This window comes from Scyliorhinus canicula, chromosome 1 (genome assembly GCF_902713615.1).
Source record: "Scyliorhinus canicula chromosome 1, sScyCan1.1, whole genome shotgun sequence".
Taxonomy (NCBI): Eukaryota; Metazoa; Chordata; class Chondrichthyes; order Carcharhiniformes; family Scyliorhinidae; genus Scyliorhinus; species Scyliorhinus canicula.
The window spans coordinates 174284828-174306201 of record NC_052146.1 but is presented as its reverse complement, the minus strand read 5'-3'; the positions used below and the strand labels follow the sequence as shown (position 1 = coordinate 174306201).

General features: G+C 47.2%; 1 protein-coding gene across 1 annotated transcript in view; it reads left to right on the top strand.

Moving 5' to 3' along the window:
• Positions 1 to 21374, top strand: part of senp6a (SUMO specific peptidase 6a) — a 204740-nt gene that overhangs the window by 110529 nt on the left and 72837 nt on the right. Inside the window, 4 exon segments of the mRNA XM_038790658.1 lie at positions 2849 to 2993; positions 2996 to 3057; positions 3060 to 3237; positions 17893 to 18143. Of these exon segments, the coding sequence (XP_038646586.1) occupies positions 2849 to 2993; positions 2996 to 3057; positions 3060 to 3237; positions 17893 to 18143 (636 nt within the window).

Here is a 21374-nt window from a genome sequence, read left to right as displayed (position 1 = left end):
TATTGAATGCCATTCACTTAGAAACAACCTGCTCACTGATGCTCAGTTTAGGTTCTGCCGGTGCCATTCAGCTCCTGACCTCATTGCAGCCTTGGTCCAAACATGTACTGAAGAGCTGAATTCAGAGGTGAGGTTAGAGTGACTTCCCTTGACCATCAAGACCACGTTTGGCTGGGTGTGGCACCAAAGAAGCCCTAGCAAAACTAAAGTCAATGGGAATCAGGAAAAACTAGTTGGAATCATGCTAACACAAAGGAAGATGGTTGTTGGGTGTTGGCAGTCAATCATCTCAGTCCCAGGACATCACTGCAGGTCTCCCTCAGCATCGTGTCCTTGGCCCAACCATCTTCAGCTGCTTCATCAATGACCTTCTCCTCTATGAAAATGAAAATCGCTTATTGTCACGAGGAGGCTTCAATTAAGGTTACCTAGTCGCCACATTCTGGCACCTGTTCGGGGAGGCTGGTACGGGAATTGAACCGTGCTGCTGGCCTGCCTTGGTCTGCTTTCAAAGCCAGCGATTTAGCCCAGTGTGCTAAACCAGCCCCTCTATTATAGATCAGAGGAGGGGATGTTCCACTCACTACGTCACAGATACTGAAGCAGTCCATACCCATTTCAGCAAGATCTGGATAATATCCAGGCTTGGACTGATGAGTAACATGTGCATCAAGCAAGTGGGGGGGCAATGAGCATCTCCAACGAGAATCCAAACCATCTCCCTCGCTGTTCAGTGGCAACATCCTGGGGTTATCATTGACCAGAAACTGAACTGGACCAGCCGTATATAAAGCAGGTCAGAGGCTGGGAATTCTGAGCGGGGTAATACATCAACTGACCTCCCCAAAGCCTACCTACCGCCTACAGGCACAAGTCAGGAGTGATGGAATACTCCTCCACTGCCTGAATGAGTTCAGGTCCAACAACTGTCAAGAAGCTAGACATGATCCAGGACAGAGCAGCTCGCTTTGGCACCCTATACACCACCTTCAACATTCACTCCCTCCAGCACTGATGCACAGTGGCAGCCGTATATACCAGCTGCAAGATGCATTGTAACAACTCAGCAAGTCTCCTTTGACAGCACCTTCCAAACCGACAACCTCTACCACCCAGAGACCAGGGCAGCAGATGTATGGGAACACCACCAGTACTTGCAAGATCCTCTCTAAGCAGCACACTGTTTTAACATGACACAGTAATGCCATTACTTCACTGTTGCTGGGTCAAAATCCTGAAACGCTTCTTATTCGCATTGTGGTGTATCTATAACACATGGACTACAGGGGTTCAAGGTGGCAGCTCACCACCACTTAATCTTGGGCAATTATGGATAGGCAATATAAATGTTGGTCGAGCTAATAATGGTCGCGTTCCATGATTTTTAAAAAATCACTCAAACCGTCTTGCAGCAACGCTGGTTTTTCTCTTCTCTTTCAGATGCTGTTTGAATGGAACATTCCAGCATTTTCTGTTTAATTTTATTTCCAGTATATGCTTTTTTCTTTTTACCATATTATGTAATTTTCATGACTAAGATCTTTTAATACCTTCAGACCCAACCAAAGAGCGATGCTGTGAATGCTAGAAATGTGAAATAGTAAAGAAATTATTGAGATCATTTAGTAAATCAGGCAGCATCTGAAACAGACATTATGGGGGCGATTCTCGAGCGCCGGGCCGGAGAATCGCTGCAACCGTGCCACGGCGCCCCGATGCCGGCACGCGATTCTCCGAAGTGTGGAGAATCGCGGCGTTTGCCGATTCTCCGGCCTGGATGGCCGAGCAGCCGCGCGGATATGTCAGAGTCCTGCCGGCGCCGTTCAACCCCTGGTCGCTGCTGGTGGGAAACTCTGCGCGAACGGTCAGGGGGCACCTGTGTGTGGGAAGGGGGGGGGGGCGGTGGGGGGAGAAAGAAGAGGAGGGGGCCTCCGTCCCCGTGGAGGGGGCCTCCGTCCCCGTGGAGGGGGCCTCCGTCCCCGTGGAGGGGGCCTCCCTCCCCGTGGAGGGGGCCTCTAATGGGGTCCTGGCCCTGCGATCAGCGCCCACCTATCGGCCAGCCGGCCCCTGAACACCGACGCCATGTTGAAGTTGGGGCCGGCGCACTGGAGAAGTCCTCCGCACATGCGCAGGTTGGCGCGGCCCAACTGCGCATGCGCGGTTTGCATGACGCCCATTTAGACGCCGGGAAGGGAGGGTGGAGCGGCGTGAACCGCTCCAGCGCCGTGCTGGCCCCCTGTGGGAGCCAGAATCGGTCGTCCCCGTGCCTGTTTCGCGCCGTTGTGAAATGCGACGGCGTTCACGATGGTGCGAACACTTAAGCTCCATTTGGGAGAATCACCCCCTACCAGTCATTAGTAATCATCAGGACCAGGAGAAAATTGGTGATTTAACGGTTTATAATCAGGTGTTGAACCAGGATGTACAAGGCAATGGGGGGGGGGGGTAGATGATGCTGATAAAGCTTCTGCTTTTGTCATTTACATCTTTGCTGATCCCACAATATATTCTTGATCCAATCCCATTCCCTTTTTGCTCAGTACCATCATTACCTTCATCATTGAATCACTTTGACCCTCTACCTAGCCTCCTCTCCTCTACCCTCTTCTGTTTGTACCTCCTTATAAATTGTCAACATGAATAACTTATTTCTATTTTTAAAAAAGTTTATTTCGCCACAGATGCTGTAGTCAAGGAATGCTTTTCATGTTTTCTATTTAACTTTCTTCTGTTGTCTTGGTAAATTCCAAATTAAGACTGTGAAGGAGAGAGGAGTGCAAGATTTTTCTACAGTATAAATACTAGGATTTTGTGTAAAAATGCTTAAGTCTTGTTTTTGAAATTTCAGGGGCAGACACGCGATGAATTCTTCAGTATAGGTAAAAATTGTGGGAGAAAAAGTGAAGACCATACAAAATGTGAAAATTGTAGGAAGCCAATAACCAAGGATGCAATTAGACGACCCAAGCAAGTTTCAGATTCTGCATGTGTTGGGCACCTCAGCCACGTCCGTCTATTCATGCAGTGCAAGCTGAGGGCAGCATGGGGCGTCAATGCCAAGACATTTTTACAACAAGCCGCCTTTGGATATAATATTGACTACAGTACCTACAACTAAACGGTATTCTACCAGGAGCAACCTTTTACAAACTAATGGCAGCATAGGCTTGATGAGGCGTACAGTTGTGTATGGAGATGGACGGATTGAATCCAGGAAGCCGACATTGACTGACCCCAGTAGTATGGACATGGCTCTTTGTTATCCACAGTAGAAACGTAAGGGTATGTTTCAGATGTTTACAGTATGGCACTTTGCAAGGCAATGCAGCATGGCAGGGATTTTTGTGTTGACCACCGTATAATCGATGAAGGTAAATGAAAAGTAAATGACATTTAAAATTCGTTGCATAGTGGCACAAGAATGATAATGAGTGGATAATCTCCCTGTCAGTGATGCCCGAAGATTGTAATACTGTAGTGACTCAAACTGATTTTACACATTTGTAATATGTGACTATCCTCCAATTACTGCATTTTTACTAAAAAAATGAGTTCTGCTGTGCTTTGGAGACACTTTGCTAAACAAATAAGCTCCTTTTACTGTAAATTGAGAAATGAAATCTAACCATGCCCACTCATTTTAGTGCTGACATAGTGGTTGACAATATCCATTGTTTTTTAAAAAACAGGATTTCTCCTTTCATAACTATCTCATAATTAAAACAAAGTACTGCAAAACCTCCCTGGCAGTATCAGGTGGAGAGAGAAACAGAGTTAAACACTTCAAGCCAATATGACATATCAGAACTAGAGAGTCAAGAATATGATGGCTTTTATCCTGTTGAGGAAGTGGGAGGGACAGGTGGAGCAGAAGTGAAAGTCAGGAATAGGTTGGAGGGAGGAGAGATTAAATGACAAATCTATTATGGAACAAGAGGCAAACGGCCTGGTAATAATAGTACAAGTTGAGCATCCTTATCCGAAATTCCAAAGAATTCCAAAGTCCGCACTTTTTTTGAGTGCTGATGTGGCATCATGAGTGGGAATTCCACAAAGCTCCAGGGTGATGCACAGCTCTCAATGCCGCTGTAAGTGCGCAGTGTATTCCGAAACCTGAAAAGTTCCAAAATCCGATACCCACTCTGCCCCAAGAAATTTCGGATAAGGGATTTTCAATCTGTATTAAAGATGCAAAGAGATGGTCCAGAGTAAATGTTACCAGCAGAATAAAGGCCAGCAGCATCTGAAAGCAAATTAGCAGAATGTGTTAAAAGCAGACTAAAGATTGGCACTGCCTGAAACCAAAAACATGAGAACATGATACAGTCTGCATTTCGGGGAGAAATTCAAAATGGAGGCCAGAGTTCATTATCTCAAGTTGGTGAACTCCATATTGAGTACAGAAGGCTGTAAATACCAAATTGGAAAATGAGATGCGGTTCCTCCACCTTGCATTGGCTTCACTGGAACATTGTAGCACACCAAAGACAGAAATGTGAGCCCCAGAGTAAGATAGTAAAATTGAAAATGGCAAGCGACCAGAGATAAGATTATGCTTGCGGACTCTATGAAGGGTTCCACAGTCCTGTGTTTGGTGCCCCCAGTGTAGTGAGATTGCATTGTGAGCAGCCAATGTAGTTGACTAAATGCGGTGGTACGGTGGTTAGCACTGTTGCTTCATAGCGCCAGGGTCCCAGGTTTGATTCCCAGCTTGGGTCACTGTCTGTGCGGAGTCTGCACGTTCCCCTGCATCTGCGTGGGTTTCCTCCAGGTGCTCCGGTTTCCTCCCACAAGTCCCGAAATACGCACTGTTAGGTGAATTGGACATTCTGAATTCTCCCTCAGTGAACTCGAGCAGGTGCCGGAATGTGGCGACTAGGGTTTTTTCACAGTAACTTCATTGCAGTGTTAATGTAAGCCTACTTGTGACATTGAACGATTTTTTAAAAAGGTGCAAGTGAAACCAGAAAGGAGTGTTTGGGGACTTGGACGTTGAGGAGGAAGGGGGTAAAGGGGCAGAGTTTATACCTCCTGAGGTATCACCGGAAGGTCCAGAGGGAAAGGGATGAGGTATTGAGGAGTGGATTAGTATTGCAGTGGAATTGGTCCCCCCTGAACGCTGATCTGGGTGTGGAAGATGTGTTTGGTGGTGGCATCATGGAAATGGCAGAGGATTATCCTTTGAATACAGTCTGGTTAGGTGGAAAGTGAGTTTAAGGAGAACTGTATTCTGAGAGGCAGGTGTGAGGACAGAAGAGCGGGAAATGAGTCAGTTGAAGGCCCTATCAACCAAAGTTGGGTGAATCCTCGGTTGAAGTAAAAGAAGACATGTCAGATGTGTCATTGTGGGAGGTGGCATCATCAGAACAGATGCGACGGAGATGAAGCTTGGAGAATGGAATTTAGTCCTTACAGGACGCAGTGTGTGAGGTGTTGTAGCCGAGGTGCATGTGGGAGACGGTGGGCTTAGAATGAATATTAGTAGACCGTTTATCCCCAGAAGTAGAGTCAGAGAAGTCAAGGAAGAAAAGAGAAGTGTTGGAGATTGACTGTGCGAAGATGAGAAAGGGTTGGAATTTGGAAGCAAAACTGATTAATTTTTCCAGACCTGCCAAGAGCGACACCAATACAGTCATCAATGTACTGGAAACAGAGGTGTGGGAGGGGCCTGAACTGTTGGACTGGACTGGAACATACCCACCAAAAGAACAGGCATAACCAGGCTCTGTGCAGGTACCCATAACAACAGATGTTTTATTTGGAGAAAGTGAGACAAGTTCAAGGAGAATTTGTTCAATGAGAGGGCAGGTTCAGCTGGACAGAGAAGGACGGTGGTGGATGGGGATTGTTGGGACCTTTGTTCAAGCATGACGTGGAGTCCACAGCCTGCCCTGGTTGGAGATGTGGAGTGATTGGACGTCCATAGTGAAGAAGAGGCAGTTAGAGCTCTGAAAGTGAAACTGTTGAAATGATGTAGAATGTAGCAGAATCATGAATGTAGGTGGAAAGAGAATGGGGAAGAGGAGGAAAAATCTATTCAAGAGTTCAGTGGGATCAGGAGAGCCCTATTTGTGAATTTTGGGAAGGAGATAGAAGTTGACTGTACAGGGTTTGTTGACGATAAGATTCGGAGCTGGGGCGGGAACATCTCCAGAGGAGATGGGATCAGTTACAATCCTGGAAATAATGACTTGATGTTCAATAATGGGGCCACGGTCCTGGGGAGGTGAGAAGTGTTTGAGAGTTGGTGCTCAGCTTCTGCAAGGTAAAGGTTAGTAAGTCAGACAGCAACATGACCCTCATCAGGTTGGCTCTCTGGAACTTTATGAACTACTACTGGCCGGCGAATATTGCGATGGTCAGGAAATGGGTAGTGGGGGAAGGGTCGGTATGGTAGTGGATGGAGGCAGCCTCCTGTAAAGACACTGGTTTCAAGGGACTGTTAACGGTGCTTCTGCCGTTCTTGCACCCGGGTACTCTCCTAGCCCGGTAGTGGTGCCGGCCCTGAGGGTGTGAGAACAGTGGCGGCAGCACATGGGGTTGGAGGTACTGATATGTTTCGGTTTGGGCACCGATATGTTTGCTCCGGGGAGGGGTATGCTGGATGGGGGGTTTTGGGAATGGCAGCGGGCAGGATCGAGCGGTTTGGGGATTTGTTTATACACGGCGGCTTTCTGTGTTTGGAAGAGTTGGAGGAGGAATTGGGCTGCCTGGTCAGAATAGGTTCTGTTACTTACAGGTTAGGGACTTTGTGCGGAGGCAGGAATCGACCTTTCCGCACCCGCTGCCCCAGAGGCTACAGGATATGGTGGTGTCGAAAACGGGAGTAGGGGAGAGGAAGGTGAAGGTATCGGAAATTTATAAGGAGCTGTGGACTGAGAGGGAGGCCCGTTGGGGAGGTGAAGTGGGAGGAAGAGTTGGGTAGGGAGCTGGAGGCTGGGTTGTGGGAGAGTGCCCTGACGAGAGTTAATGCATCCTCGTCATGCGCCAGGCTTAGCCTTGTACAATTTAAGGTGGACCACAGGGCACAGATGAGCAGGGGTGGAGGATAGGTGTCGGAGCTTTGCGGATCATGCCCATATCTTTTGGGCTTGTCCGAAGTTTAGGGGATTCTGGCAGGGATTTGCTGACGTTATGTTGGAGTTTCTGAAAGTAAGGGTGGTCCTGAATCCACAGGTGGCGATTTTTGGTGTGTCAGAAGACCCGGGGGTCCAGGGGGCGAGAGAAGCCGATGTGTTGGCCTTTGCCTCCCTGGTAACCCGGAGACGGATCATGCTAGCATGGAGGGATTTGGACCCCCTGAAGTGGAGGAGTGTTGGTGAGTGTCCTGGCAGGGTTTATCAGGCTTGAGAAAATTAAGTTTGCCCTGAGGGGCTTGGTGGAAGGGTTTGCTCAGAGGTGGCAGACGTTTATCCGGGGGGGGGGGTTAAAAAGGGGAGGCAGGGAGTCAGGCAAGGTGGGGGCGGGTTGGTGGGAGATTTTGTTGGGGTGTTGGGTATGTAAAGCCATATTGGCTGGTTTGGGGTGTGTTGTTGTCCATTGTGTTAAAATTTAGAGTATAAATGCCTCAATAAAATATTTTTCAAACAAAAGGCTTGATAACTTAGGTTTGGACTGGACCTGAGTGAACAAGTGCAGCAATTGCAAAGCAAGACAGGTTAAAGATGGTGGGGAGGAGCCGAGAAATTAAGATGGTCAATATCTCGCCAATAGTTCGCAATGAAAAGACCCAAGGGTGGGTAAGAAGCCAGAGGGAGTGGTCCAGATATACTGGAGGAAAATGAAAGAGTCAATTGAGCAAGGGAAGGACTCCTGCACAAAGAACTGAGCAAGGAGACAAAGGCGCCAGAAAAAGAGTTCAATGTCATGCCAAGCCTCAAATTCATTGAGGTGGTGATGTAAGGTGATAAAACGGAGTCCTTTGCTGAGCGCAGATCATTGGGAAGGGGAGGTAAGATCTGGAGGGACGTCGATGCCAGTAAGTTGTTGGAGCTTGCATTCCTTACCACCTGAAAGGAAAAGAGCAGGCTTAATGTTAAGGCGTTGGATGAGACAAAGCATGAGATGAAAAGTAGGACCAGAACAGCTTTAAGATAGGTTGAGTCAGTTCTGCTGGAGAATGATCGAATATGTACATATGGCAGCACATGGCACTGAATGTGAATCTCCGGATACAGCAAGAAGGAAGGTTGTATGTTACGGAAATATCTATAACCCTGGGTAGATTTTCGAAACATGAAGGGTGGAACTTCAGTTAGAATCCACGTGGGCTACGTTAGAGCTGGAGACAGTCACCTGAGGAAGGACATGTGGCTGTGACAACGAGTTTTGGTGAAACCCCATCAAATACGAGGAGGGAACTAAAAAGCAATGAAGCTGAACAAGGTGAAAGAGACAAATTAAAATGCCATTCAGCTTCTTAAAGGCAGTGAATTAAACACGGAAATAAAAGCAAAAAGGGGCGGATGCTGGAGATCGAAAATGTACTGCGAAATGCTCAGCATGTTTGGCCATGTCTTGATGAAAGAGTAACAGAGTTACCCATCAAATCCAATGTGACTCTTATGAAATTTGAGAGGTAGGAGTGTGATTTGGTTTTATGTTGATGAAAAAGGAAGTAGGGGCAGTTGGAACAAAAGAGGTCAGGGATAGATTTGAGGTGGGGGGGGGGCAATTAAATGACAATTGTCATGGGGCACAAGGCAAAGGAAGTGGTAATAATCATCTTAAAGATGCACGGCACGGTGGCATAGTGGTTGGCATTGCTGCCTCACAGCGCCAGGGACCTGGGTTCAATTCTGACCTCTGGTAACTGTCTGGCGTTTGCACTTTCTCCCCGTGTTGCGTGGGTTTCTCCGGGTGCTCCGGTTTCTTTCCACAGTCCAAAGATGTTCAGGTTAGGTGGTTGGCCATATTAAATTGCCCCTTTATGTCCATAAGGTTAAGTGGGGTTACTGAGCTACGGGAATAGGGCGGGGTCATGGGCCCAGGTCGAGTGCTCTTTTGGAGGGTCTGTGCAGACTTGATCGACGAAATGGCCTCCTTCGGCACTGGACTGGATTGAATTTGTTTATTGTCACGTGTGCCAGGGTACAGTGAAAAGTATTTTTTCTGTGAGCAGCTCAAACCGATTATTTAGTACATGGAAACAACAAGCATAGAACATAGAACAGTACAGCACAGAACAGGCCCTTCGGCCCTTGATGTTGTGCCGAGCTTTGTCCGAAACCAAGATCAAGCTATCCCACTCCCTGTCATTCTGGTGTGCTCCATGTGCCTGTCCAATAACCGCTTGAAAGTTCCTAAAGTGCCCGACTCCATTATCACAGCAGAAAGTCCATTCCACACTCTAACCACTCTGAGTAAAGAACCTACCTCAGACATTCTTCCTATATCTCCCAACCTGAACCTTATAGTTATGCCCCTTTGTAACAGCTACATCCACCCGAGGAAATAGTCTCTGAACGTCCACTCTATCTATCCCCCTCATCATCTTATAAACCTCTATTAAGTCACCTCTCATCCTCCTTCGCTCCAATGCGAAAAGCCCTAGCTCCCTCAATCTTTCCTCATAAGACCTACCCTCCAATCCAGGCAACATCCTGGTAAATCTCCTTTGCACCCTTTCCAATGCTTCCACATCCTTCCTATAATGAGGTGACCGGAACTGCACACAATACCCCAAATGTGGTCTCACCAGAGTCCTGTACAGTTGCAGTATAACCCCTCAGCTCTTAAACTCAAGCCCCTTGTTAATAAATGCTAACACACTATAGGCCTTCTTCACGGATCTATCCATTTGAGTGGCAACCTTCAGAGATCTGTGGACATGAACCCCAAGATCTCTCGGTTCCTCCAAATTCCTCAAAACCCTGCTATTGACCCTGTAATCCGCATTCAAATTTGTCCTACCGAATTGAATCATCTCTCACTTATCAGGGTTAGACTCCATCTGCCATTTTCCGGCCCAGCTCTGCATCCTATCAATGTGTCTTTGCAGCCTACAACAGCCCTCCACCTTGTCCACTACTCTACCAATCTTGGTGTCATCAGCAAATTTACTGAACCACCCTTCAGCCCCCTCCTCCAAGTCATTTATAAAAATCACAAATAGCAGAGGACCCAGCACTGATCCCTGTGGGACACCATTGGTAACTGGTCTCCAGTCTGAAAAATTTCCATCCACCACCACTCTATCTTCTATGTGATAGCCAGTTACTTATCTAACTGGCCAAATTTCTCTCTCTCCCACACCTCCTTACTTTCTTCATGAGCCGACCATGGGGAACCTTATCAAACGCCTTACTGAAATCCATGTATACAACATCAACTGCTCTACCTTCATCTACACACTTAGTTACCTCCTCAAAGAATTTGTGATGCAAGACTTACCCTTCACGAATCCGTGTTGATTATCCTGGATTAAGTTGCATCTGTCCAAATGGTCATTAATCCTATCCCTCAGGGCCCTTTCCATTAACCATCGAAGTAAGACTAACTGGTGTATAATTACTAGGGTCATTCCTATTCCCTTTCTTAAACAGAGGAACAACATTCACCACTCTCCAGTCCTCTGGCACTATCCCCGTGGACAGTGAGGACCCAAAGATCAAAGCCAAAGGCTCTGCAATCTCATCCCTTGCCTCCCAAAGAATCCCAGGATATATCCCATCTGGCCCAGGGGACTTGTCGACCCTCAGGTTTTTCAAAATTGCGAATACATCTTCCCTCAGAACAACTACCTCCTCCAGCCTACCTGCCTGTATCACACACTCATCCTCAAAAACATGGCCCCTCTCCTCGGTGAACACTGAAGAAAAGTATTCATTCAACGCCTCTCCTATCTCTTCTGACTCCATACACAAGTTCCCACTACTGTCCTTGTACGGCTCTAACCTCACCTTGGTCATTTTTAAATTTCTCACATAAGAGTAAAAAGCCTTGGGGTTTTCCTTGATCCGACCCACCAAGGACTTCTCATGCCCCCTCCTAGCTCTCAGCCCGTTTTTTAGCTCATTCCTTGCTACCTTGTAAGCCTCAAGCGACCCAACTGAACCTTGTTTTCTCATCCTTACATACGCTTCCTTTTTCCTCTTGACAAGACATTCAACCTCTTTTGTGAATCATGGTTCCCTCACGCGGCCATTTCCTCCCTGCCTAACAGGGACATACCTATCAAGTACACGCAGTATTTGTTCCCTGAACAAGCTCAACTTTTCAGTGTGCCTTTCCCTGACAGTTTCTGTTCCCATCTTATGCTCCCTAATTCTTGCCTAATCGCATCATAATTACCCCTCCCCCAATTATAAACCTTGCCCTGCCGAATGGCCCTATCCCTCTTCATTGCAATAGTGAAAGACACCGAATTGTGGTCACTATCTCCAAAGTGCTCTTCCACAAACAAATCTAACACTTGGCCCGGTTCATTACCCAGTACCAAATCCAATGTGGCTCCCCTTCTTGTCCGCCTACCAACATATTGTGTCAGGAAACCCTCCTGCTGTACAAAAACTGCCCCATCCGAACTGTTCGACCTACAAAGGTCCCAATCCATATTTGGAAAGTTAGTCACTACCCTGAGACCTCCACACCTATTCATAATCTGCTTTGCAATTTCTTCCTCCACATCTCTATTACTATTTGGGGGCCTATAGAATACTCCTGACAACGTGACCTCTCCTTTCCTATTTCTAACTTCAGCCCATATTACCTCAGTAGGCAGATCCCCTTCGAATTGCTTTTCTGAAGCTATTAAATTATCCTTGATTAACAATGCTACTCCTCCACCTCTTTTACCACCTTCCCTACTCTTACTGAAACATCCTACCCCAGAACTTCCAACAACCATTCCTGTTCCTGTTCTAACCATGTCTCCGTAATGGCCACAATATCGTAGTCCCAAGTACCAATCCACACTCTAAGTTCACCTACCTTATTCCGGATGCTCCTTGCATTAAAGTAGACCCATTTCAACCCACCTTCCTGCCTGCCGGTACACTCCTGCGACCTTGATACCCTCCTCAGTACCTCACTACTCTCAACACTGGCTTCTGGATTACAGCTCGTTTTCCCATCTCCCTGACAAATTAGTTTAAACCCCCCCCCGAAGAGCCGTAACAAATTTTCCTCCAAGGATATTGGGCCCCTATGGTTCAGGTGCAAACCGTCCTGTTTGTCCGGGTCGCACCTTCCCCAGAATGTGCTCCAATTATCCACGTAACTGAAACCCTCCCTCCTACACCATCCCTGCAGCCACATGTTTATCTGCACTCGCTTCCTGTTCCTAACTCGCTAGCACATGGCACCGGCAACAAACCAGAGATGACAACATGGTTTGTCCTGGCTCTCAGCTTTCACCCTAGCTCCCTAAATTCCTGTTTAAAATCCCCGTCCCTACTTACCACGACTGTTACCCCTCCCCCTTAAGGATTCTGAAAACACGGTTCGAGACGTCATGGACCCTGGCACCTGGGAGGCAACATACCATCCGTGAGTTTCTTTCGCTGCCACAGAACCGTCTATCTGTCCCTCTAACTACCGAGTCCCCAATAACTATTGCTCTCCTGTTCTCCCCCCTTCCCTTCTGAGCCAAGGGACGGACTCGGTGCTGGAGATCCGGTCACCGTGGCTTACCCCTGTTAAGTTTTCCCCCCCTCTCCCCCCACCCACCAGTATCCGTGTTACTTGTTACTGAGGGGAACTTGTTACTGAGGGGAACGACCGCAGGGGATCCCTGTACTGACTGCTTCCTTCCAGCCCCTCTCACCGTCACCCATCTATCTTTATTCTTCGGAGTATCCCTGAAGCTACTATCTATGACCACCTCTGCCTCCCGAATGATCCGATGTTCATCCAGCTCCAGTTCTCTAACGCGGTTTCTGCGGAGCTGGAGATGGGTGCACTTCCCACAGGTGAAATCAGCAGGGACACTGACGGCATCCCTCACCTCAAACATTCAGCAGGAGGAACACTGCACTGCCTTCCCTGCCATCCCCCCCCCCCTAGATAATTTGTGGTAAAATCAAGAAAAAGAAAGAAAGAACTTGGCAACCGCCCAAATTAAATACAGGTAAAAATAAAACACTTAACAAGCAACCACTGCATCTTCCGCTGTCTCTCCTCCCGCGCTGTTTTCACTCCCCCGGCTGTCTCTCCTCCTGCGCTGTTTTCACTCTCCCGACTGTCTCTCCCCCCGCACTGTTTTCACTCTCCCGGCTGTCTCTCCTCTCGCGCTGTTTTCACTCTCCCGACTGTCTCTCCCCCCGCACTGTTTTCACTCACCCGACTGTCTCTCCCCCCGCGCTGTTTTCACTCTCCCGACTGTCTCTCCTCTCGCGCTGTTTTCACTCTCCCGACTGTCTCTCCACCCGCGCTGTTTTCACTCTCCCGACTGCCTCTCCTCCTGCGCTGTTTTCACTCCCCCAGCTGTCTCTCCCCTCGTGCTGTTTTCACTCTCCCGACTGTCTCTCCTCTCGCGCTGTTTTCACTCCCCGGCTCTCTCATCTCGCGCTGTTTTCACTCTCCCGGCTGCCTCTCCTCTCGCGCTGTTTTCACTCCCCGGCTGTCTCTCCTCCCGCGCTGTTTTCACTCTCCCGGCTGCCTCTCCTCCCCCGCTGTTTTCACTCCCCCGGCTGTCTCTCCTCTCGCGCTGTTTTCACTCTCCCGGCTGCCTCTCCTCCCGCGCTGTTTTCACTCTCCCGGCTGCCTCTCCTCCCACGCTGTTTTCACTCTCCCGGCTGTCTCTCCTCCCGCGCTGTTTTCACTCGCCCCGACTGCCTCTCCCCCCGCGCTGTTTTCACTCCCCCGGCTGTCTCTCCTCCTGCGCTGTTTTCACTCTCCCGGCTGCCTCTCCTCCCACGCTGTTTTCACTCTCCCGGCTGCCTCTCCTCCCACGCTGTTTTCACTCTCCCGGCTGTCTCTCCTCCCGCGCTGTTTTCACTCGCCCCGACTGCCTCTCCCCCCGCGCTGTTTTCACTCGCCCCGGCTGTCTCTCCTCTCACGCTGTTTTCACTCCTCCGGCTGTCTCTCCTCCCGCGCTGTTTTCACTCTCCCGACTGTCTCTCCTCCCGCGCTGTTTAGACTCCCCCGGCTGCCTCTCCTCCCGCGCTGTTTTCACTCTCCTGACTGCCTCTCCCCCCGCGCTGTTTTCACTCCCCCGGCTGCCTCTCCTCCCGTGCTGTTTTCACTCCCCCGGCTGTCTCTCCTCCCGCGCTGTTTTCACTCTCCCGGCTGTCTCTCCTCTCGCGCTGTTTTCACTCCCCCGGCTGCCTCTCCTCCCGCGCTGTTTTCACTCCCCCGGCTGCCTCTCCTCCCGCGCTGTTTTCACTCCCCCGGCTGTCTCTCCTCCCGCGCTGTTTTCACTCCCCCGGCTGTCTCTCCTCCCGCGCTGTTTTCACTCCCCCGGCTGTCTCTCCCCTCGCGCTGTTTTCACTCTCCCGGCTGTCTCTCCTCCCGCGCTGTTTTCACTCTCAGGGCTGTCTCTCCTCCCGCGCTGTTTTCACTCCCCCGCCTGTCACTCCTTTCGCGCTGTTTTCACTCTCCCGACTGTCTCTCCTCTCACGCTGTTTTCACTCTCACAGCTGTCTCTCCTCCCACGCTGTTTTCACTCCCCCGGCTGTCTCTCCTCCCGCGCTGTTTTCACTCCCCCGGCTGTCTCTCCTCCCGCGCTGTTTTCACTCTCCCGACTGTCTCTCCTCTCACGCTGTTTTCACTCTCACGGCTGTCTCTCCTCCCACGCTGTTTTCACTCCCCCGGCTGTCTCTCCTCCCGTGCCGTTTTCACTCCCCCGGCTGTCTCTCCTCCCGTGCCGTTTTCACTCCCCCGGCTGTCTCTCCTGAAGGAAAAGAAAATACATAATGGGGCAACACCAAGGTCCACAATGTAAATACATAGACATCAACATTGGGTGAAGCATACAGGAGTGTAGTATTAACCAGGTCAGTCCATAAGAGGGTCGTTAAGGAATCTGTTCTCCCCATGTCTGCATGGGGTTCCTCCGGGTGCTCCGGTTTCCACCGGTGTGCTTGCCAGCTTGTGATTTTCACCCATTCATTTCAATGACGCTGACCTCTGCTAAACTCCGGTTTCCTCCCACAGTTCGAAGATGTGCAGGTTAGGTGAATTGGCCATGATCAATGCACGGGGTTATGGAGATAGGGCGAGAGTGTGGGGCTGTCTGGCCTCCTCCTGCATTGTTGGGATTTTATGGTATTCTTATTTGCTTTTAACTAGCTTTCTTAAAAGAATCTAAAAAGTGATTTTGCATAAAACCATTTTGATTAAGTAATGACAGGTGGTGGATCCACCCTTTGAATGTATCTATTCTGTGTATACTGACATGTTTCCTTAAATGGTCTGCCACTGAATTGCCATTGGTCCATCTAAGATGCCAGTCCAGTTTAATTAGTTGTGCTTTCATGCCCTCATAATTGCCCTTATTTAAGTTTAAAATACTAGCCATGGACCCACTTCTCTCTCTCTCAAATCGAATGTAGAATTTAATCATGTTATGATCGCTGCTACCTAGGGGTGTCTTCACTCTGAGGTCATTAATCCTTTCTCATTGGTCAGTACCAGTTGTACCATCGCCCACTCTCTGGTTGGTGGCAGAACATGCTGTTCTACGAAACAGTCCCAAAAAACATGCTATGAACAGTTCATCAAGGCTACCTTTGCCCATCTGATTTTCCATATCTGTGTATAATCCGCCATGACTATCTCCATATATTTCTGATGAACTCCCACAATATTTTCCTTTACACCCCATCCTACTGTCTGGTTACTGTTAGGGGTCCTGTGCACAACTTCCACAAGTGACTTCTTGCCTTTATCATTTCTCATCTCTACCCAAACTACATCCTGGTTTCCTGAACTAGTGTCATCCCTCTCTAATGTGCGAATACATTCATCAACAGAGCCAAACTCCACCTTTTCCTAGCTTCCTGTACTTCCCAAATGTCACATAACCTTCAATATTCAAGTCCCAATCTATGTCACGGCCATGTCTCTGTAATGGGTATCAGATTGTACTTAATTATTTATGTTTATACTCTGTTTATCTATTTTGTTTCAAATGTTGCGAGCATTCCGAAACCGAGCCTTTAATTTTGTCTATTTATTATTTTTAGAACCTCTAGCCTTATCTGCTCATTTACTCTTAAATTTGTGCTTCCTGTAGCCTCTTTCTTTAAAAAATATAAATTTAGTTTTTCCAATTAAGGGGCAGTTTAGCGTGGCCAATCCACGTACCCTGCACATCTTTGGGTAGTGGGGGTGAAACCTACGCAAACACGGGGAGAATGTGCAAATTCTACACACACAGCCGGGATCGAACCTGGGACCTCAGCACCGTGAGGCAGCAGTGCTGTGCCACCATGCTGCCCTGTAGTCTCTGTCCTTTCCTGTCTGTTTGTGATTTGCTACATTAATACCTTTTCCTCATGTCTTTTCTCAACCCTTTGATCCCAAATTTGATCCTTGTCCCCCACGATTTAGTTTAACACCCTGTTTGCTTCCCCAGTTATGCAGCTCTCTCGAACAATGGTCCCAGCACGGTTCAGGTATGGACCATCTCAATGGTACAGCCCCCACTTTCCCCAATGCTGGTGCCAGTGCCCTCAAACCAGTCTTTGAGCCACCTATTCATGTCTCTAGTTTTACAATAATAATAATTATTGAAAAATGTAATGAATTAAATGAAAATCGCTTATTGTCACAAGTAGGCTTCAAATGAAGTTACTGTGAAAAGTCCCTAGTCGCCACATTCCGCCGCCTGTTCGGGGAGGCTGGTACGGGAATTGAACCGTGCTGCTGGCTTGCCTTGATCTGCTTTCAAAGCCAGCGATTTAGCCCTGTGCTAAACCAGCCCCTTGTCACAAGTACATTAACACTGCAATGAAGTTACTGTGAAAAGCCCCTAGTTGCCATACTCCAGCACCTGTTCGGGTACACGGAGGAAGAAATGTCCAATTCGCCTAACAAGCACATCTTTCAGCACTTGAGGGAGGAAACCGGAGCACCCGGAGGAAACCCACGCAGACACGGGGAGAACGTGCAAACTCTGCACAGACAGTGACCTATGCCGGGAATCCAACCTGGGACCCTGGTGCTGTGAAGCATCAGTGCTAACCGCTGTGCTACCATGCTGGCCCAACAATTATGTACCCTATGCCAATTTGAATGTGGCTCAGCGAATAATAATCCAGAGATTAGGACCTTTTGAATTCTGCTTTTTTAAATTTATCCCCTAGCTGCTCATACTCTCTATGCCAATCCTCTTTCCTAGTTCTGCCTATGCTGTTAGTACCTACATGAGCTGTAACAACTGGATTCACCCCCTCGCACTGCACGTTCCTCTCCAGCCCTGAGCATATGTCCCAAACCCTGGCACCAGGCAGCACTAACAGTCAGGTGGGCTCTCGCTCTTTGCTATGGAGAGTAGTGATAATCCCCCTCGCTATACCTTCCCCTATTACCACTACATTCCCTTTTGCTCCCACCACTTGAATAGCTTCCTGTACCATGGTCAGTTTGCTCATCCATTCTGCAGTCTCCAATCTCATTCAAAAAAGCTGATAGAACCTCAAACCTATTGGACAGTTGCAAAGGCAGAGACTCCTCCTGCCCTCTAGGTTTCTTAGCTGTTTCACTCATAGTCACACGTTTCCCGTCCCTGAGCACAGACCACATCAGAAGGCTGTCCGCAAAGCAGTGTGACTGCCTCCTGTATCCATGTAAGCTGTTTTTATTCACTCTTTCCTCCATACTGTTGTATTTTTGCACAATGCTCCGTGATGTATAATCGTAATTGTCCGTTATAAATCGGATGTAGAATACAAGGGGAATGTTACTACATTTCTGCTTCCGTACACTAATTTTGCTATTTTTGCCCAGTTGTCCTGTCCAGTGATGAAGAGGAAGAAGATGATAATGCCAGTACTGGAAGTAGCAGAATGGACAGTGTGCATTCTGCTGGTAGAACTACTGACACTGCAAGTCTTTCTCCTGTGCCCTCCACTAGACCCTTAGAGCCTGTCCCAGAGGAGCTTCCTGATGGAAATGCAGCTGAACAGATTTCCGAGAACACTCTAGCAGAAGGAGAATCTACAGCCACGTTGCCAAGAAAGGCAAAGATGAAAGATAAGGTAATGTAACGCAGAGATCCAGGTATCCTGTTGGGTTTTACATGTGAAGCAAAGAAAAAAATAAAGACTTAAATTTGAATAGCATCATTCACAGCCTCAGGACTTCCCAAAGCACTTTCCAGCTACTTAAGCACTTCGCATAGAAACCACTCCAATGGAAGCACAGTAGCCAATTTGAAAGTGGCAATGTGACAGTGGCTAAGATCAAGTGCAATGCTTGTTCTTGTCAGCTTGGATTTTGTACGTCTCTGTTGTGGAGACTACGAATTGGTTTCAATTTGAATTAACCTTTGTAGCAACAAGGAAATGGCTTAAGGGATTGCCCTTTCCACTTTGCGCATTGGTTTTCATAGAATTTACGGTACAGAAGGAGGCCATTCGGCCCATCGAGTCTGCACCAGCTCCTGGAAAGAGCACCGTACCCAAGGTTAACACCTCCACCCTATCCCCATAACCCAGTAACCCCACCCAACACTAAGGGCAATTTTGGACACGAAGGGCAATTTATCATGGCCAATCCACCTAACCTGCACATCTTTGGACTGTGGGAGGAAACCGGAGCACCCGGAGGAAACCCACGCACAAACGGGGAGGATGTGTAGACTCCACACAGACAGTGACCCAAGCAGGAATCGAACCTGGGACCCTGGAGCTGTGAAGCGATTGTGCTATCCACAATGCTACCGTGCTGCCTAACTTTAACGTTTTGTAACTTTAAGAAAAGAATAAAATTTTTAGAAATAACCAGATAAATTGTTTATAGTTATTTTATGAGAATTATTAGCCAGGATGCAATGGAGAAGTCCCTTATTCTTCAAAATCATTCAATGCAATATTTTGATTTGGCAAGAATGCTACTGCTAAATGACGGCTGACACCATTATCAAAACTTTGTTTTCGTTCAGTCGGGTTTCCTCTAAAATCTCTTCTCGGTGAATGTTTACCTGTCAGTGATTTAACTGCATGATTTCCCTGAGGTTCAAGTTGATATCTGGTTCAATTAGATATTAGAAATAGAATAGTGAATGCTTTGTTGGGAGGGGAGTGAATTTGAATGGCATGGTGTCAGTGTTCATGATGAGGTAACAAGCCAAAATAATTTGCTGGCGTTTCTGAACTTGAGATTTCTCTCAGCTATTTTGTTTGAGGTATTGCGGGGCATTATAATTTTCCAATATGTAATTTAGGCAAGTTGCCTATCTGGTCTCAGACGGGGAACATCTTTAACTGACTTTGGAGGGGGAGGATCTAGGTATCCTGATCCATGTTGAAGCCATCAACATTTGTAAGAGCCAACAAGAGATCCTATTTGGAGAGTAACAGGAGCTAGGTCAGCGCACTAGTGGAACGAATAAATAGAGACAGTCATTGGGACTTTAACCGTAAGTGGAAAAGCAGGACCTGGGTTGAATAAGTAGAATAGATAATGAATAGAAAACAAATGAAAGGGAAGTGAGTACAAACACTACAGATAACTAAAAGATGTAAACTGAATAAATTAGTAGAGGGCAATCAGAAACCCAATTGTATTCTTTCTTAGCTTGTTATTGCTGAGTAATCCATTGGACCAGAAGGACATGGGAGGGTGTGTGGTCCAAATAAGTATTTGACATACAAATGCATAGAGTACGTGGAACAACTTGGAGGGTATGACAGAGACATAGTAACAAGTTTACAATGTGAAATCAGCCCGCTTTAGTTATATCAGAATGGTTGCTAATTTCTTGTGTTTGTTGAGGATAGTTTTCTGCAGCAGTATGCCCTCGGACAAGCAGGCAACAATAGATTTTGTAATGAGCCAGGTTTAGCTGGAGCTTAATAGTGTGTGAATAATTATCTAATGGTGGTCACAATATTGATTTAAGTACTATTTGAAGTGAGAAATGCAAAACTGCTTCTAAAATTCTAGATTTAGAACCCTGACAGACGAGGCAAGAGACTGCAGCTAACGCAACAAATCTGTCGTATGTTACATGACAGAAGGTCAGTGGGATGTATTGAAAAAAATAATTTAATGGGATTGAAACCCATTTTGTACCTAAAAGATAAGAGCTCTGCTTGCCAAAAAGATAGCCGTGGATAACTAAGAGGTAAGAGACACAATCATGGTGAAAGAAAAAAAATACATTAAAACACAGATTCTGTTGAATGGGGAAAAATACAAAGAGCAGCAAAAATGGAATGTGAAAAGGGCTTGCAAAGGATATCAAAATCAACACAGATATTTAAATTACATTTTATTTTAAAAGTTGGTTGTAACGGTTCACTAAACTATGCTGATTTCTGGGATGATTTCTAGCTCATGGGGATAGGATCAGCAGGTTGGGCTCATATTCATTGGATTTAAAAGAATGAGAAGTGATCTTATTAAACATGTAAAATTCTGAGGGGACTTGACATGATGGATGCTGAAAAAATGTTTCCCTTTATAGGGAAATTGAGAACTGTGAGGTACAGCTTAAAGAAAAGTGGGAGGGGGTCTCCCATTTAAGACCGAGTTGAAGAGGAATTTTTTCACTGATGGCCTTTAGTCTTTGGAATTTTTTTTCACAAAAAGGAATGGAGACTGGGGATTGAATATATTCAAGCTGAGTTAGACAAAGGATTTGTGGGTTATGCAGGGAGCAGACATAAAAGTGGAGTTAAAGCCGCAATCTGATCAGCCAGAACCTTATTGACACCCAAGTGCCAAGGTTAACTGTGTCACTGAGTAGCTGCAGAGCATTATTAGGGGTAGGGTAAACAGCCAGAAGTTATGGTCCATATTGGGGCTGGTTTAGCTCACTGGGCTAAATTGCTGGCTTTGAAAGCAGACCAAGGCAGGCCAGCAGCACGGTTCAATTCCCGTACCAGCCTCCCCGGACAGGCGCCGGAATGTGGCGACTAGGGGCTTTTCACAGTAACTTCATTGAAGCCTACTTGTGACAATAAGCGATTTTCATTTCGTTTCATTTTTCATATTGGTACCAATGATACAAGCCGAAAAGGGGATAAGATCCTGCAGGCAGCTTTTGGGGAGTTTTATAAGGCCACAAATGACCCCATACCAAGTAGTTCCAAGAAACTTAGTTTATTTACAATAGCTATTATATACATAAGAAGTCTTACAACACCAGGTTAAAGTCCAACAGGTTTGTTGGACTTTAACCTGGTGTTGTAAGACTTCTTACTGTGCTCACCCCAGTCCAACGCCGGCATCTCCACATCATATTATATACGTCACATGGCAAA